Source organism: Zalophus californianus, chromosome 12, assembly GCF_009762305.2.
Source record: "Zalophus californianus isolate mZalCal1 chromosome 12, mZalCal1.pri.v2, whole genome shotgun sequence".
NCBI lineage: Eukaryota > Metazoa > Chordata > Mammalia > Carnivora > Otariidae > Zalophus > Zalophus californianus.
In genome coordinates this window covers 40,714,457-40,734,233 of record NC_045606.1, presented here as the reverse complement: position 1 = coordinate 40,734,233, position 19,777 = coordinate 40,714,457, and the positions used below count along the sequence as shown (strand labels likewise).

Genomic DNA, 19,777 nt, shown 5'->3' with positions numbered 1-19,777 from the left:
TTGTTATACTTTCTAATTCTGAACACTATTGAATTCAATGTTTATTACTAACCTGGTGAGTCAGGTCATTGCACCTCTCTGGGCTTCAGGTTTCTCTTGGGTAAGTGAAATTGGCTGGCTGATTTCTAATGTTTCTTCCAGTTTTAAAATAGTAACATTGATTTATATACAGGATTAAGAAAACTAAAATGTTTTTGTTAAAAGAAGGTCATGAACACTAGTCCTTACTAAATTTTGTGATGATGGGGATCTAGCTAGAACTAGATATTCATGTGATTTCTTTCAAATCTCTACAGTTCTGTTATGCCAGGACTAGTGATCTTACCGTTTTCAATGTTATTCCCTAAAGTTTACATACAAGTGGAAATTTCATATTTTTGTGGCACTGCATAAACTATATACTTAAATATGTGCCTCACAAAGAATTAATAACTTGCATTCAAATATGAAGGTAAAGAAAACTATTTTTTTCTGGATCTGAAAATAATCAAAATATCGGTTTATTTTAATTCACATTTATTTAAATATAACAATTATTTTCGACAAATGAAAATACAAGCATATTTATAAGATGGTAGACATAAATATAAATGAAATGTATTTCAGGCAAAATTTAAGAAATATATTAGACAAACTGATGACATACTTAACACTTAGCTTCAAGGTACATTAACATGGATGTTAAAAAGGATGTTTTCACAAAAACTACTATAAAATGTTCACATCTGTGTTAGTAATAGGTCACATTTCCTAGACTGATGTTTTATGAAAACTGTAGATTTAATGTAATCATTCACCTCATGTGGTAACATTATTTGTAAATGAAGCGTATTTTTGTCAATAGAGATATTCATTTAACTTTTAAATAATATGGCATTTTTATCAAGACAATGCTACCTTTATTAGACAAACATGCACAACACATTAAAACTCGAATGATTCACGTACCTTTATGCACAGTGTTTAGTTTTGCTATGGCACTCTATCTTTGTGAAAAATATACTTACAATTTGGCACAGAATCAATAAATTGTATTGCTCCTAATCAAAACAAATGTGATTTAAATTTTGCATGCATGGAAAATACTCTATCACAATTTGCTTTTTCCCTTTACATTTTATTGACCAATGGCAGTTCTTTACTGCTTTAGTTGGCATAAATAATGGATAGCCAAGAACTAAAAGTCATAGTTAGGTGTTTTGCCTACACTCTAATTGGAAATGAGTCGATTTCAGCTTTTCTAGCAGCAAAACATTTCCATCTGTATTGTGGCCAACAAATTTCTAAATAAGGGTGTTATCAACAATAATATGTATCATCATGAGATGCTTTTCTTTAGGAGGCAAAGAGGTTGAAAGGAAACGTGGATCTCTTCATAAACTGGGAACATATGTGGTAAGGGGAGCAAATGCCAACTGAATCAGAAGCAGGGGAAGTTCTTTGGAAAGCAGTGACGGCACACGCTCTGGAGTAGCAACGAGGCAGAAAACAAAGGCAGGCCCACGGGAACCATTCAGGGTGGAAAGGGCTGCCATGGCTTTGAGGAAACTGAAATGTATCACATGTATCCCTCAAAAGAAATAGCATCCAGAGCAGGGACAGCATTCCTGGAGCAGCAAACTACCACTGCTTTTTAGGAAAAGTTTTACATTTCCACCTCGGTGTCTAAATCGGGACTGAAGAAATTAAGCTAACTGGCAACATTTTTTTTTTTTTTTTCTGAATTCATTCATAAACATTGTGGAAGAAGAAAGGGAGTAACATTAATTCAAGCTTCCTCCAAACCACAGAAGAGAAATTACACTCATTCTAAGCGTAGACTTCAGAGTTAGGGTGACTAAGAAAAGTGCCACAGCTCTTTCTCACCGTTCTCCTAAGATAAACTTGAGGGGTTGTATTTTGAGAGACTGGTTGAAGGAATCTGCTCCTTTCATAAAACCTTGATAGCCTAGTTTTTATATTTATTATCTGGGGGAAAGGAAGCAGAATTAAGTCCACCTTTTAAACAAATAGAGTAATGAACATAATGTTTTCTTTGCTTTAAGATCCTTGCTTTTCTGAGAACCTTTAAGCAGTGAAATGGCAAAGAACATCAAACAGGTTAAATAAAATGGGCAAACTTTTGTTTAAAGCTGTTACAGTGCAAATAGACATAAAGATTACAAATCACAGAGCACCGAATTTTCAAGAGTGAAATCGTACCAAAACCGTGATAAATTTTCGCTGACATCGTAGGAGAGTAAGTGGTCTGGAAGGTCACTGATGGTGCCCTGCACAGCCAGGACGTGTGGGGCCAAGGTGAAGGGTACGTCGTTCAGGAGTTCGGCCATTAATGAGTTGTTTTCCAAAGTCTGGCCTGCCTTATTTTCCATCTTGGGGCTTGCTACAGTCACACAGGATGAGTTTTCTTTGCCAGTCTAAAAATACATATATATTTAAGTCATTTAGACCTCGTGGACTTTGAGGTTTAGTAGTGGTAAACGGGGCGTTAATATAGCAAAATGATTGAGAAATGTGGACTATAGAAATATTCCCAGATTAGAATGCTGTTATTTACTCTACTTGTGAAATACCTCCATCTAGATCTCTACTAGGCTTTGAAATGAATTCTAATCCCTACTCTTACTCAGACTGACCACCCAAGGCCTCCTCAAATACAAATTGGCATTCCTGCTATTTCCCTAGCCCAGATAATGTCTACAAAGTCTGGCTCACAAATCTGATGTATGCTTTCAGGCTCTACAGAATTCCCAGCTTCCCTGTGAAATCTTTTATCAACATAGTCCAAAGTGACCTTGTCCGCTTCAGAGAGAATATGGGGCAAAATGCCTAGGATATCATTTGGCATTTGCTGTTTGTATCCTTGCTAGTGGTTGTTTCATTATACATATGTCTTATCCCCAACTAGAGTCTTGGGTACTTGAGGGCAAGAAATCTATTTGACATCTCTTTGTATTCTCCACCTTGCCTAACTTACCTTGCATACTTTGTATGTATGCATGTATCCTCCACCTTGTATACCCTGATACATACTTGAATATTTACCTTGAATGCGAACCATAAGTATTGATTGACTGCCTGACTTTTGCTGGAACTAGCATGTTATATTACCCAAGGTATTCAAATAAGAATTGATATATCTTGTGCAATTTCTTTAAAACTGGTATACCTTGCATATGGTACTTTACCAAAAGATGTGCACCGGGGTGTTCATAGGACTCTATGCAAGCCCCAAACTGGAACCGAACTAAGTATCCATCACCGGGAGAATGGATACAAAACTGAAGTGTATTTACAAAAATGAGAACCAATGACCTGCTGCTCCAAGCAGCTGAAACCTACCTCAAACCAGGTTAGGCAAAACTTGACTTTCCCACCCCCTCAACCCGGTCTCATGCAGAATAAAACTGCAGAGTCTTTACAGAGGCCTACAGGGCCCTTCCTGATCTGGCCCTGGGGCACCTCGCTGCCAGTATCCCCAGCTAGGCTGTCCTAGCTCCCTCCTCTCTGGTCCCACTGCCCCCTGCTGTTGCTCGTGCACACCCAGCCTGCTTCTGCCTTAGGCCTTCCCTCTCCAGTCCCTCTGCCCAGGAGGTTCTTCTCCCAGACATACCCAGCTTCCTTCTCTCACAGCCTTCTCAAGGAGGCCTTTCCTGACCACTTTATTTAAACTGTAGCCTGGCCCTTACCTCCCGCACTCCAGCACTCCATCTCCCTCTCCTGTTTTTTCCTTTCCATAGCCCTCAGCACCTTGTCCTATGGTATGTGAGTTATTCTGATATCACCCCTTGGAAGCTTAAGGAGTTTCACTTCCCATGTTCACTGCTGTACCCCCAGTGCCCAGATCAGTGCCCAGTGCTCAATAACTCTTTGTTGAATGGATGAAAGCAGACAAGATTTTTCCCTGCATGGGGCTCACATTGTAATAATTGTAAGTGCTGATAAATTCCTCCTAAGTCTAGAGGAAAATGGTTTTCTGTGTAAGAAATAGCAGTTTTGTTAAACTTGTTATTGAAATGGAAAATGAATACAGAAAAGGGTACATCGTAAGTGTACAGCCTGCTCAATTTTAACCAACCAACCACCTGTGAGCAACCAGCACCCAGATCAAGAAATAGAAGTGACCAGCTCCCCAGAGGCCAAGCAGGTGCTCTTTCAGTCACAATCAACTCCTTGCCCCTCAGTCACCATTCTGATTTCTAACAGCACAGACTGGTTTTACCTGTATTTTAAATGAAGTCATAATACAGTATGAACTCTTGTTTCTGGCTTCTTTCACTTAGCATTTTATATATGAGATTCATCCATGTTGCATGAGGGCTTTAAAAAATTTTTTGAAGAACATATTGTTACAGAGGGCATAAATTCTTACTGATGACTACAGACGGGGGCGGAGGGGGGTGGTGTGTGGTGGTACTGTGCCCAGGGAAGGAAGCAGGAAGACCAGCTGGGAATGAGAAATGATTGTGGATTAGGTAGTGATACTAAAGGTGAGACGGAATGTTTGGATTGTGGAAAGACCAAGAAGAAAACCAACAGGATTTGCTGATGGAATGGATGTGGGGTGTGAGAGCAAGAGCGGAGCAAGGATGAAGCCAAAGTTTGTGGCTTGGAGCAGTAAGGATGGAGTCTCCATTCTCCATTTACAGAGATGGGAAAAGAATGTCAACAGGGATTGGGTGTGGCAGGAAGAAGAAGAGCTGTTTTGGACATTCCAAGTGCCTTACAGACATCCAAGTGGAACTGTTCGTAGATAGGGGTTCCGACAGGAGTCTGGAGCTGGGGGAGATCGCGAGGAGAAAGTCTGCTTGGTGCTGTGTTTAAAAGATGATGGGAGGTGGGCGCCTGCGTGGCTCAGTCAGTTGAGCATCCGACTCTGCTTGGGCTCAGGTCATGATCTCAGGGTCATGGGATGGAGTCCCATGTTGGGCTCCACACTGAGTGGGGAGTGTACTTCTCTCTCTTCCTCTCCCTTTGCCCCTCCCCCTGCTTGCACACGCACTCTAAAATAAATAAATCTTAAAAAAAAGATGATGGAAGGAAGGCAAGTAAAGACAAATATGAGAACAGACAACATTTTGAGACATGGTGTTACAGATGGGAAAAAGATATATGGGCCAGTAGCTAGAAAGGGATGTGGGGTCAAGAGAAGTTCCTCTTGATTTTTCTTTTGCTGTATGAGTTGAGAGAAATGACACTGTTGTTATGCTAATGAGAAGCTCTAGAAAGGAAGACTCCATGGAGATTCTGTAGGAGAGGAACCGTTCTCTTCACAAGGCATCCCCGGCACCTAGAACATAGGCCTTCAAGAAATGTTTGTTTAGTAAATGACTCTGAATTAACCAAACACATCCCTAGCAAGAGTCATCTTCACTTCAGGTGAAAATAAAACACCAGAGTACTTTCTTAGGGCTGTAACTAGAACAGTGTAACCACACCCTGCTACGACAAAGCTTATTAGAAAGGTCCGTGGATGCAGTGGACAGAACCTGCCTCCTGAAACCTGCGTGAGACTTAAATACGAAGGATCCCTGGGTCAGATGAGCGCACAGGTATCAGTGAGCCATGATGCCACAGTTCCAGCCTCTTCAGAGGATCTCACCGCGCATTCGCTGCTTTCCTCAAGATGACCTATGCGCGGAGGCTCTGGTTGCCGTGGAGCAGCACAACAGAGTGTTTAGAGCACAGATTCTAGAACCACACTGCTTGGGTGCAAATCCAAGGTCTCCTGCTTATTGTCTTGGGCAAGTTATTTAACTCCTCCATGCCTCAGTTTCCTTGGCTATATTATGAGATCAAGAACAGTACCTATTTCACAGGATTGCGATGAGGATTAATGAAATGGTATTTATTCATAAGTAAGTAGAATAATGCTTAGCACATGTTAAAGTGAGTGAATAAATTAAAACTTTGGGAATGGCTAATGCCACTTGGCTTTAGATAAAATTTAGGATTCACCCATCTCTCTTTTTTTTTAAGATTTTATTTATTTATTTGAGAGCGAGAAAGTGTACCAGTGGGGTGGGGAGGGGAAGAGGGAGAGAGAGAATCCCAAGCAGACTCTGTGCTGAGTGTAAAGCCTGATGCAGGGCTCCATGCGGGGCTTGATCTCAGGACCCTGAGATCATGACTGGAGCCGAAATCAAGCGTCAGATGCCTATGGGGTGTCTGGGTGGCTCAGTTGTTTAGCGTCTGCCTTCGGCTTGGGGTCGTGATCCCAGGGTCCTGGGATCGAGCCCCACATCTGGCTCCCCGCTCAGCGGGAAGCCTGCTTCTCCCTCTCCCACTCCGCCTGCTTATGTTCCCTCTCTCGCTGTGTCTCTGTCAAAAAAAAAAAAAAAAGTCGGATGCTAATGATCGAGCCGCCCGGGCGCCCCTCTTCGGTGTTTGACATCATCTTACCCTCCCCTCCGCTCCCATATCTTGCTTCTCTCTCAGTCTCATGCACAAATGCTCCCTAGATCTATCCGTTAGTAGCAGCCCATGCTTGAACTTTCTGCTCTTTATTGTGTACAGAACGTTCTCCAGTTTCATCTCCTTTCTTCAATAAAAGCATCCCTGAAACCTCCCCTTCTCCACTCCCGAGGAGTTATAGTACCCATACCGGTTTGCGTTCTCAACACCCAACTTCTAAGGCTTAACCCTCGGGCAGACTGCATCTTGGATAGTAAAGGAATTGAGACCTATGGTTCCTTGTTCAAGTTCTCCTGATAAAACTGCCGTATCCTTCACCCGCCTGGGCCTCACTTCTCCAGTCTGTGAAATGATGAGGGAGGGAGAATGATCACGAGGGGGAGGAGGATGGCAGCAACCGGCATAAACTGGGCACTTCCTTTGTGCCAGTCTCCATCTGGGCTGTTTAAATGTACTCACCCATTTAAGTCCCACCACAGCTTTGTGGGGTGTGTACCATTATTAGTCCCATGTTAAAAACAAGAGGGCACGGAAGCACACAAGGTGAAGGAAGCTGTCCCAGGTTACAGAGCTAGTCTGTGGTAACACTGAGAATCAAGCCCAGGGACCTTTAATGCTCCACGTTCGAAGACCCCGCACACCTCAGCTTTGGACAGATTGGGCAACTGAATGAAAAAAGCCCTGAAAATTGAGGGGATGGTATTACAAAATATGACAGGTGCCAACATAGCATATCCTGGCCTAATTCAGAAGGAAAAAAGACTCTGATATCTTTTACCATTAGGAAGAGAGGACTGAAAAAATCATTAAGGTGACAGACCTTAGACTGAAGAACGACAGAAAAGCAACTGTAATTTATGAAATATTTATCCCCAGAAATGAATCTACCAGTAGTCTGGATAAACCACAGGGAAACGCTGGGGTCAGTGAAACAAGATTGTCTATAAGTTGATCACTGTTGAAATGGAGAGGTAGAAGGTACGTGGGAATGTGCTACAGTATTCTTTCTACCTTTGTCTGAAAACTGTCCAAAATAAAAAGTTTCCAAAAATTAACGTAAAAATACCACAAAGTGTTCCACCAAATGCCTCCTAGAAGGCTCTCAATTTCAGCTGTGCTGTATGTATTACTCCACCATCTATTTCTTAACAGTTGGCTCGAGTGCAACGTTACAGTCTCCAAGGAGGCTGCCTGCCCTCTTGGCAGCAGGGTGAGTGCCATGATGCAGCTGCTGTTGGCATGCTGAGAGCTGGAAGGGGAGAAACTATAAGGCAAAACAAGAGTAAGTCACAAAGAAAATGTGAGTCAAAATTCAAGGACCCCACACCCGCTACTCCGCTCACGAAGTCGAGCTTGGCAGCCAGTGGAAGCAGAGGTGGGGGCTGAGGGCTGAAACAGGTGCATGAGTTCCCTGGCAAAAAGCAGCCCTCTCTCTTACACACACAGTCTTTCAGTTTTTTCATTTGCATAATAAAATGGGTCTTTAAAGAGAAGAATGAGTATGTTAACCACAATGGAGCAAGAAGAAAAGAATCACTTAACCTTATGGTTAATAGCCAAATTTTAAAAAATTACTTCAAATATTATGTTCATAAAGCATATTCGTTATTTTTGTGATTAATCCGGTTCGCAGAAGGGCTGCTATGACAATGTTCTTGAGTATAAGTTCCTTCATATAATCTAGCTTTAATACTTTTCCAAATTAATGTTTGGCCTCACATGGTTTAAGTAGGAGTAGGCCATGTCAGAATTTTTTTTTTTTTTTTAATCTTGGGGAGAAGAGAAATTTCCTTATCTATATCATTACAACAAAGTTTACAGTTAATCAGCTATTTTTATGTTTGTATAAAAATTATTTCTTGTTCATCAGTTGAGCTGTTAAAAAATGGGCTGGCCAAGTTTATCTTGTAATCCTCACATTCTATTATCTTTGTTTCAAATAATTCAGAAAGGTTTATAGACACTATTCCTCCCTTTCTTGCAGAGGGGCTGCAAAGATTCATGAGGTTCAATCTGTAAAATCTTCTCAGAGCTTCCGAAAAAAACAGTCCAAGAATACAAGGCACATAACACTTTTCAGTAAAGACTTAGAAAAATGAAGTCACTTCCCTGGAGCAACAGAAGGTTAGTGGCATCCTGTGAACCTCACTCCTGGGTATTTGAAAGCAAGGAAATGCAGGTTTGAGAACAGACTACATTTTTCCTGGAACAGAAGCCTCCCAAACCACCATGAAATCTATTAAGGGGTGCCAATTTTGCAAACCTGCTAACAATTTGGAGACTTCCCGACTAAAGTATGACTATTGTATTAATATGAGCATCACCTATATTTGGCATCTTTTCAAACCTCCTGCTTTTTAAGGCAACCCATGCCTCGGATAAGTAGAGATAAAATAAGTTGTCCTATGAAAGCAAAATATTGAAGCATTAAAATTTAGAAACCAACCTTAACCAAAACAGTCACAGAACCTATTAGAAGAATATGAAACCAGGTATAAAACACATCTCACACATTCAATTTTCACGCAAAGAAGGTAGCTATATGCTAAAGGATATTTCTAGGAAACGAGTTACAGTAAGAAGAGGTAATGTCAAGCTCTGGCTGTCTATGCCTTTAAATTCTAACATCTATAAATAAAAGACATGTTCCTTTGAACAATAGCCCGAACGGACAACACTGTCACTTTATCTCCCCAGATAACTATCCATTCTATTCTGGCTTCAGCTGGTATCTGCCTGCATTACATCAGCGTCCTGACGGGGGTGGGCTGGGGGGCAAATGTGAGTCAGAAGCATCAGGGGACAAGAGGTTAGAAGGCGAGAGAAGCAACAGCACGGTTAAGGCAGTACTCCGCCTCCTTATTTATTTTTTCTAAGAGGCTAGTTGCTAATAAATGTCCGGCTAGCTCATAAAAGCCAGGGGGCTGGTCTCTTCTATCTGTATCAGTCCTAAGCAATAGTCTCCTTTGGCTAGGGAGAAACTATTTGGCAAAGGTGGAGACCGTTCGCTGCTTTTCTGCAAATCCTCCCTACGCAGAGCACAACACCTGCACAGCACACTTGTGACACCTGAATTGGGTCCCCCTTTTTTCTGAGATATTCTAGGCACCCCACACTTGATTTTTTACATCGAGGGGTTAGGCCAAAGAAACAAACAAAAGCCCAGAACACCTGACCACGGATACCGCTGAATGAGGCAGGAGACAAAGCTGAATTCACTGCCAACCTGTCTCCCATACGGCCTGGCCTCCCAGTTTGAGGATGCCATATATTAGAGTAGCAAACTAAGAGGCCAGGGTAGAAAGTAGCTATTTTCTTTGCTCCCTTTCCTTTCTGATTTCTGACATCATTTCAATTTACAGCTTGGCTCATGATTTTTTTTTCAGTATTTGTTCCCTTTTCTTCCCCTGCCGCCCCCCCCCCCCCCCCAGTATTTCCACCTGCCTGTGCTTCCTGCTTCTTCCATCTTTCTTTAAAAAAAAAAAAAAAAAAAAGTTCTCCTGACTTCCTCTTTTCAGAACTCCCGCTGAACCTATGCAAGTGAAGAGGGGGAAGGAAGCAGGCTGGCACTGGCTTCTGTAATCTGTTCCACGCATTCTTGGAAAAGTGGCTTCACTGAAGCCGGAAAATCCTCCATACAGCCAACTAGAGTGGGGGAGCAGTGGAAAGAGGAAAGAGAAACATTTTAGGAAAGGGACCAGCAAGAAACAGTATGTTCAGCATGGGATCCTGTTTAATACGGGTTTGGGACATAAAAAAGGCTATTCTAGTGATTTTTTTAAAAAATGTTTTTAAAAAGTTCGTTTATAGAAGTTCATCATCTCTGACCTGAAGCTCTCCAGGAATCTCATGTTTTCCTGTAGGCCTTCCCCCTCATTCCTGCCAGCCCATATTTCACCCCTGCTCTGCTCCCGCCCTACATCACCACCTGGCCCCTCGCTGCTGGCCGGCGGGCTAGCACCCGACTCTGCAGAGGAAACACGAATCATCAGGCGAGGATCTCTTCTACTTACCGCATCTCGGCCCCTCCACGCTTCCCTCCTACCACCACAGGCAAGTTGCCCTCTTCCCACCCAAAGCGAATCCCTCCCCGCGGCTCCACACCCATCCCGTCCCTCCTCTTCAAGGACGCGGCTTCATCCATTAGGAGGTGGCTCCCAATTGCCAATCTTTAATAAAGTCAATTCACCATTTACAGAAAATTCTGCTGAGGTCTTTCACATCCACTGGCATCTCACCCACTGAACACCCACACTATCTTTCTCCCTTTTCTCACAGCCACGCTGAGACGATTGCTGACACTCGCTGTCGGTCTCACTGCTCACCCACTGCGGTCTGCCTTCCCTCTCTGCCCCTGTACCGACACTGCTTTGTCCAAGGTTACGAATAATCACACCGTGCTCAACTGAGAAGGCGTTCTGAAGTGCTAACCTCATGTGACTTCTTTGTAGCACTTGAGACTGGTGACCCTCTGCGTTTTTATTTTCTGGCTTCCGTGCCACTTCTTGGTGTTGCCTCTGTCTAGCTGATTATTCTTTTGTCTGTTTCTGAAATGATGTTCTCCAGGGTCTCATTTCTGTTCCTTTATTCTTCCTCGTCTCAACAGACTTCCTTAGAGGAGCTTATCCATATCCGTGGTTCCTATTGCCCTATCTCTCCACTCCCTGAAAGTAGATAAGTATGTAGATGCATGCATGTGTGTACACGCGCGTGCACACGCCCACACCCATCTTGAACCCAGACTTCTACTTGGGGCTCCTGACCCACATGTTCAACTCCTATTATACCTTTCTTTTCTTTTGGAATATTGAACTCAGCATGTTCTGAACCTGACAAGTCCTGCCCAGCTCTACTCCAACCCAATGCTCTTCTAATATTTTTTGTATAATGACTGCCAAACACAGAAGCCTGAATTATCTTTCTCTCTCCCTGTCACTTCTTCCATCCAGTAAATGACTGAGTCCTACTGATTTTGAGGTTCTTAACGTCTCCCCAAGTTTCATTTGTCATCGATCCCACCGTCAGTTCTCTTAATGCAAGCCTGTGGCCTTGTGTCATGAATAACCGCACGAGTGTCCTGCATATGGCCTTACTCCCCCTACACTACATCCTCCCTCTCACTGGTCGTATTGAACACACATGCTCTTCCTTGCTTAACGCTTCTCAATGCCTTTGGACAAAAGAGCAAACTCCATATCATAGCACATAAGGTATGATCTGGTCTTGCTTACCCCTCTGATTTCTTTTATTACCATTCCCTAACGTCTTCATCCATACCAAGCTATTTACTATCATCCAAACATGCCACGCTCTCCCTTTAGCTCTGAGCTTTGGCTCATTTGATTACTTCTGCCTTAATGAAGACATCTTTCTCTCTTCTTCTCCCTTCATCTTGCCTATTTCAACTTGCCCTTCAGGATGCACACTAGGACTCTTTCAGAAAGATCTCCCCAAGTAACTCCTCCAACCTGGGCCAACTGCGTGACTGTGTATTCCCACAACAGCTTGTGCGTACCTCTCTCGCCACACAAATCATACTGGACTAGAATTCTCTGTCACCTCTCAAAAAACCATGGGCCACTCAAAGCCAGGGACAACGGCTTTCATCTCCATTTCCCTGGCAATTGGAGCAATGCCGCTCATAATAGGTGATCGATACATGTTTACTGAATGACTCAATAATTGCAGTATCTTCATGAACTTTAGATTCAGATTTGTTCAGAATAAGCCAGGAATTATTATGTTAAGCTGGATTTCCACATCTGTTTTTTTTCTAACAAGATTTTGCTCACTGTATTATCACCCACATGGTGAACCATGGATGCTTTAAATACACATAGGACTTAAAACTAGTTTAGTTTCCTGAAGAATGAGACGGATTGTTCTTGACTTGCCAAATGAACAACTTCACAAAAGCGTCTTCCAGTGGAAGTTCAGTAAGGTTCTGCTATAATGTATGTGAGACTGTGGCAACTATTTTTTATCAGAGATCCACCTTTCACTGAGAGAGAGAGGAAGAAGCTAACCTTATCAACCTTATCAACTTCTCTGGTTTCCATAAAAAGGGATTTTTCTCTAAGCCCCTTGGCTGTCTGCCATACCCCTTATTCCTCCCCAAGGAAGTAGACTGAGCTATCCAGTTGGTGGATGACGGCCATAGGTCATGTTTCTAGATGAGGGACACTAAACCATCCAAGGTCCTAAGCCTGGAGAAAGTCTCTTTCTTCGCTCTCTATTTGGACCAGGGGAGAAAGTTACCAGAGTTCAGAGTGTCTGTTGTGCTGACTTAAACTTTCCCCACAGGTCTACAGATGGGTTACTGGGAGTGTCGAAGTCCATTTCCACTACTACATTAAGCTCCCTCCTTTAGCCTGGGCTGCGTTAGTCGAAAGGGGGACATTTTGTTTTGCTGTCTGCTGGCTCTCTGGTCTTATTTCTCCACTGGCCCAGGATACAGATGAGGAAAAGGAGTGCCCTTTATTAGGACATTATGACCCCACCAATTTCTATTTCCCACACACCTCCATTTATACCAAAATGAGAGGCATATTAATCACACCAAACAAAAACAGAGTCGTACAGATCTTGCATGACCTCAGAATTAAAACTGTAACCAACTAATGATTTTTAAAAACTTACATGTGCTATAATACTCTATGAAACAACTTACTGGTATGATTTTATCAATTTCATAATTCAGTTAAATCTGTGGGATAGGAAAAGTTTGAATCAGAATCTTGGGAAAACGATGTTTGTTTAGTGCTTTATACAGTTTTTGAAGTAGTTTCACATACTTTGTTTCATTTGAGCCTCACAACCTGTTAAATTTGATAGGGAAGCTACTGTTTCAATTCTCATCTTCTGAGGCTCAAAGTTTATTGACTAAGGTCACGTCACTGCTAATTGGCAGAGATGCGTACTCTGGGTTTCCTGATTTACAACCCAGTGCTCCCCCTTCAATGTAAAGACCATCATCAAGGGAAATAATTTAACTTGTCTGGGTTTTGTTTGTTTGTTTTATGGACTTAGCAATTTCTCTATGGACAAGTGTCATCTGGAGTAGAGAATGAAGGTCCAAAAGTATAGATTGTGCCACTATAGAACTAGAGCTCAAAGGATCAGTGCAACTAAGCATCTTGTTACTTGGTTAAATGTAGTAAGCTGGATACAGTATGTAAAAGCTTAAAACTATAGCATCTGATCACAGCCATGGCTACACAATGGCTTAGGCTTCTGTACATGAATTCTTTAAGCTTATTATGTATAGCACAGGTCTGCAGAATTTGATATCCCTTATTAGTCACACTGGATTCTACTTAACTTCCCATTTATATAGCTTTCCTTATTTTAAATATCTATTCAGCTCCTTTAGAACGCAATGCAACAAGGTCATGTTTTTCCAGATAAAAATGATCTTGTACATCTCAGCACACTAAATATTAATTTCACTCAAATGAAGGATTTTCATTTTGTAAAACAATAAAGCACTTCAACTGTCTGCATGGACCAATAAGAAAGGAAATGGAATACTTTCTAATTTTAAAGATGGTAAGAAAATAGAAATATTTTATTATACTTTTTATATAATTAGATAAATAGACATAACCTATATGATATTGGTTGAATGGAAATAAATAGCATACTATAGTAGTAGGAAATACAAAATGAAAGTAAGTCTAAAGATATTAAGTAATAGCTACATGCTGGGGTTTTTTTGGGCAAGTGCTTTGATGGAATGAACATTTAACAAATTCATAACCTAAGTATAATATGTATTTTTAAGAACAAACATTTATATGTCATTATAAACAATAAAAATGCAATTATGTCATGTTAAAGTTGTTTGAAGACAGAAAGCTAATCTGTTCTGCTCTTAATGTGCACTGAAAAGTTTGTATTTTGTCAGTTTATATTATTATTATGTGAAGACATAAATATATGCTTTATAGTATGTAAACAGAATTGCCATGTCCATAGCCAGAATTCAAAGACGATTATCAGTAGGACCTCATGTTCACCTTGCATATAAATATCTTTCTAATCTCAGGAAACAACAAAAAAAAAATCTTTAAGAAATGGGAAAATACTGGATAGGAAAGCCCTTATTTTCTTTGTAATTTCAATCTGCTGTGGGGACTAGGACACGCACTTGGAGATACCACAGTAGTGAGTACACAACTGGACATTTTCACATAGAGATGAAAGTGAAGTGAAATGCATCATACCAAATGGAGCACAGAAATTACGAAGGTAGGCTAATTAAATTCCACTCAGAGGGCATATGAGTGGTAGCATTACCCACACTTGCTGTACCTAACCCAGCACTCCACTAGAAAAAACAATGTTTGGCAAGCTAAAATGGTGAGTAGTCACTTGACCTTGGCTCTCATTTGCAAAAAAATGTTGTATTTCAAAATAGAAGATGTGGATGGAAAAGTAAATACAGCTGTGTTTTCTCCACCCCAGTGTGAGAATGAAGGGGCTAAAAATCAGAATGGCGGGGCGCCTGGGTGGCTCAGTCGTTAAGCGTCTGCCTTCCGCTCAGGTCATGACCCCAGGGTCCTGGGATCGAGCCCCGCATCGGGCTCCCTGCTCTGTGGGAAGCCTGCTTCTCCCTCTCCCACTCCCCCTGCTTGTGCTCCCTCTCTCGCTGTCTCTCTCTCTGTCAAAATAAAGAAATAAAATATTAAAAAAATAAAAATAAAAATCAGAATGGCAAGAGGCATGGTATATACTTAGTATATACTTAGAGCCCAATGGAGAGTGCTATGATTTTATTTTATGGCTAACTCAGGAGAATATTTTTTTATTGTGGGAAAATATATGCAGTGTAAAATTTATCATCTTAACCATTTTTAAGTGTATAATTCAGTGCATGAAGTACATTCACAGTTGTGCAGATACTACCACTGTCTCTAGAACTTTTCCATCATCTCAAGCAGAGACCATACCGATGAAACAACTCTCCATTCCTCCCTTTCCCCAGCCCCTGGTAACCTCTATCTATTATACTTTCTATCAGTTTGCCTATCTAGGTACCTCATATAAATGGACTCATACAGTGTTGATCCTGTAGTGACTGGCTTATTTCACTTAACATAATGTTTTTGGAGATTATGTATGTTGTATCATGTATCAGAATTTCATTCCTTTCTGAAGCTAAATATATACCATAGTTTGTTTATCCATTCAGCTGTTAATAGACACTTGGGTTGTTTCTACCTTTTGGCTATTGTAGGACAGTATTTTTAAACTAGAGTACAATCAACAAAGTAGGAAAGCAGGAAATAATTCTAAAAGGACTGTCAGGATTCAATGAATACAGGGGTACAGAGTATTTATGTATATGGAGAAAAGTTAGCAAGAACTGAAGTGAGGGAAACAAAATATGTTTCCTGCTTATTTTGAATTGTGATTTTTTTAAGGTATAATAAATTTGTACCTTTTTATAATACACACTTTGCTTAGCTTTAACAATCATAATTAAAGTAAGCTTTGCCAACTTAATATTTTATGGATTAAAATTTGAGTATAATTGATGGTATTTCAATCCTGTTTGAAGCAGCACCATAATCTTTAAGACCTTCCACCCACCCTGGAACTCAATGCTGTAATTCTTTTGTGTGTTATTTTAAGGGTACGAGATGTCATTATCTGCTTTTGGGGAAAGTCTACCCAACAAAATACAGAGTGAATAATGCTAAGAATTCATTAAAAATGAGAAGCCACAATCATGCCCAAATTTACAGAAAAATTTAAAATATCTTAATTTTTAAATTTAATTTAAAATTTTAATTTAAAAATTTTAAATGCCTCAACAAAGTAACCAAAAAGGAAAATACACGTTGTGCTTGAAAAGTGCTTTCAGATCAACAGCAGAATGATTGCTTAGTATAGAATCAATTCTTAGGGACATCCTTTTTCAGGTTTCCTAAGTTTTTAGGGAGAAAGAAGTTAATTATCAGAATATATACTATTACTTTTACTTCAAGTTGAAAATTAATCCGCAAGAGCACTAGATCCAAGTCCCAATGACTACTGTCTCCATCTAAACCATGTGACCTTACACAAAACATTTAAGCTTTCTGTGTTTCAATTAACTCCTCTGAAAATATGAAATAGTTGGACCAGATGATTCAGTTGTAAAGTACCATAATTCCATGTAGACTTAGACCCTAAATCTTCTGCACTAGTAAAAATTCTTAAGGAAATAGCACTTAAATTAATATAAATAATAACTATAGAAACAAAGTATCAACTGATAGTTATATATCTTGAGAAGAAACTTATAACTCAGAATGATACTCCAAAGGTTATGAAAAGGACTCCTATTCCTATCATGGAAGAATACCTAACTTACACTGCTCTTCATTATGATAAAAAACAAACTTTGGAGTAAAAAAATAATTATACATATATATGTGTGTGTGTGTGTGTGTGTGTGTGTGTGTGTGTGTGTGTGTGTGTGTGTGTACATATATATATGTAGGTTCCAATCTTCTATCAAGTTATGGCCTAAAAAAAAACACTGTTACAATTATTAAGAACTCAGAATGTATTTTCTCAGGCCAGTGGGTCCACAATAGAGATGAAATCCTGTATATTTGCAATAAATACATGTACAGAAATTATTAACATTAAAATCAGAATAACAATAAGCCAGATTAAACATTTAAAAATTATCTTGACTGTCAGTGCTAAAAAAAAAAAGCAAATATAGTTGTAGGAGCTGAACTTTGGTAGAGAATCTGGAAGGTACTTTGGAGTACTTTCAAGATTGCTGGCCTAGGTGCATTGTCAGGTGTTTTCATTAGAAATATCTCTAGGAAGTGTGGAGAGTTGTATTCAAGATTTTTTGTTTTAATCCCATCAGTAGCAAGGTGACAAAGTAGAGTAAGTGGTAAAAATCTGGTAAAAAGAGATTAAGAAAGATGCATGTGTAGAACAAGAAAGCAATTCACGGGAGGTGGGAATGACTGGTTATCAGAAGTCAAAGTGTGAACATAACTGACCTGCTGATAGAAATGGAAGACAGGATAGGAGAAGGAATAGCCTCACCTAGTTCCCTTTTGACCAACCAGTGACCGCACCATAGGTCAGTGTGGTGTTCATGATGGCTGAAGTAGGGAACAGAAAGTCCTCATGGAAGGAAGCAGCAGCAGCAGTTAACTCTCTGGGACCCAGCCATTTACATGGTGGTCCTTGGTAATCTGAGCACTAGTTTTCAAAGGTCTGGTATTTCCAAGTTAGTTGATTTTCAGGACCTAGTACAGATCTTCTTTTAGCCTTCTAGAAATAACTGCTATGGCTTCAACTGCCAAAGTGGCTTAAAAACCAACGCCTCTAATTTCCAAAAGGGGTCTTAAATGTATGGAAGCTACACTCAGAGTCCAGCAGAGCTTCTGTTTTCCCTCCCATGCCTACTTCATTGGTGAGTTGATGATGGGAATTCATTAAGGAAACTAATTTGTGGCCTACCCGTGAAAGTGCAAGTAAGTGATTTAGATGATGAGCTTTGATATATACTAGTAACTAAATTATATTAGCATTACTAATTCTATCAACTCTGAGTCAGTCTTAAGGTTGTTAACAGTGTACCTACGTCATTGTCACAGACATCAGTAAACAGGTAAATGGGCATTTACTTGCCAGTCACTGCTCTAAGCTCTTTACCTGTGTCCTCTCATTTAATTTTTTGTTTATGATGTACATACCACTTTCACCTCCATTTAACAGATGGGGAATACTGAAACCCGAAGAATTGAGTCTAACTCTGAGATCATACTCTGACTCACTATTCTATGCTGCCCCACAAACCTGACACCGTCTAAAGAACTTCGCTTCATACCTTGGAAATGCACTGTTCCTACAGACTTTTTCAAAATGTTTCAAAAGTATTTTCTCCTTCAGAAAGGGTTATAGAATACTTTCCCAATATTCCTACTTTCTTTTTCTCTCAAAACAAAGAGAAGCACATGTAATGTGGAAGATAACATTTTTTTTTTAAAAAGAGACAAAAACCAAAGACAAGGGAAAACATTGCATGTTGTCATTTTTATATCCAGCTGGATATGCTAATTTATGTGGATCGTAGACACCCTAAGATTACAAGACTATTTAGACATTTTTAATCCCTAAAGAGCAGTGTTGTGATGCCTGAATAATATATTTTTAAAGTAACCTTTTTACCTTAATCAAATATATTCTAGTTAAACTTAAGAAAGTAAAGTGACCATATAGTGATGACACTTCCTGAGACAAGCCATCTGTGACTCACTGTCCAGTGACAAGCATGGACTGGATTCAACTGCCCACATTCCCTTAGCCTATGGCATTTGCTGAGTAAAGGCAAGGAGGCACAACGTGCCGGGACCTGGGCTACAATCTGTTCTCAGGACATAGAGAAGATACTTTGCCTTTAAAAGCCTCAAACACATGATCTGGTCGACTTAACATGATTCTTGAACCAACTATGTTAAGAGATTATATCACAGACAAGAAAAGAGAATGAGAACATTTCCGGGACTCAATATAGTTGCAAATTTCTGGGTGGACCCTTAAATGTAGAAAAGAAGAGGAAGTACATCATCACTATTTATGCCCAGGGTAGCACAAATGAAAGTAGTGCTTTCATGCTCAAAGCATACAGTTAATTTTTAAAAGGCCTTGTGTGTTTTTTACTTCCTATTTAATTGCTTTGAACTAAACAAAAATTGATTAAAGTGATGCAGTTCAAAATATAAATTTAATGCTGATTGCTTGAAAAGCTATAAAAAATATCTGGATCACCAAATACAAAAAGTAAAGCAAATCACAAGTTTGAAAACAATTTTAAAAATCTGAGCAGGTAATCACCTAGAGGAAAATAAAAATACTTTCACTTGCATAAAAATTTACTCAATTTATGCTATTCCTTCAGTTTCCTTTCTCATAGCCCCCCAAATTAGTTTTTGAAAAGAGACCTATACAGACAATATATGTAAAATATTATGCTTTTTCAGTAGCATGAGCTTTGTACTGTCCACTACTATGATTTACATGAGTTTAGGAAAATCGATTAACGTAATATACCATATCAGTTGAATAACAAAACTATATGACCATCTCAATAGGCTCAGAAAAAATAAAAAAAAAATCGGGTACACTTTCACGATAAAAACACTCACCCAACTAGGAATTGAAGGGAACTTTCTCAACCTGATTAAAGAACATCCTCAGAAAATCCAAGCAAACATCATATTTCACAATGAAAGACTAGATGCTTTCCCCCTAAAGATTAGGAACAAGACAAGAATGTCCACTTTTGCCACTTCTGTTGAACATACTATTAGATGTTCTAGCCAGAGCAATTAGGCAATTAGTA

The 19,777-nt window shown here is 40.0% G+C and overlaps 1 protein-coding gene and 1 long non-coding RNA gene across 2 annotated transcripts in view; one reads left to right on the top strand and one right to left on the bottom strand.

Annotated features, from left to right (window-relative positions):
* Nucleotides 1-509: 509 nt before the first annotated feature.
* UMAD1 (UBAP1-MVB12-associated (UMA) domain containing 1) overlaps nt 510-19,777 on the bottom strand; it is a 214,447-nt gene continuing 195,179 nt past the window's right edge. Inside the window, exon 4 of the mRNA XM_027572954.2 lies at nt 510-2,417. Coding sequence (XP_027428755.1) covers nt 2,160-2,417 — 258 coding nt within the window. The 3' untranslated portion in view covers nt 510-2,159. The remainder of the gene's footprint in view (nt 2,418-19,777) is intronic.
* Nucleotides 5,645-9,048, top strand: LOC113910904. The gene is made up of 3 exons (XR_003516311.2): nt 5,645-5,858; nt 7,567-7,696; nt 8,399-9,048. It is a non-coding gene; the product is annotated as an uncharacterized LOC113910904 (long non-coding RNA).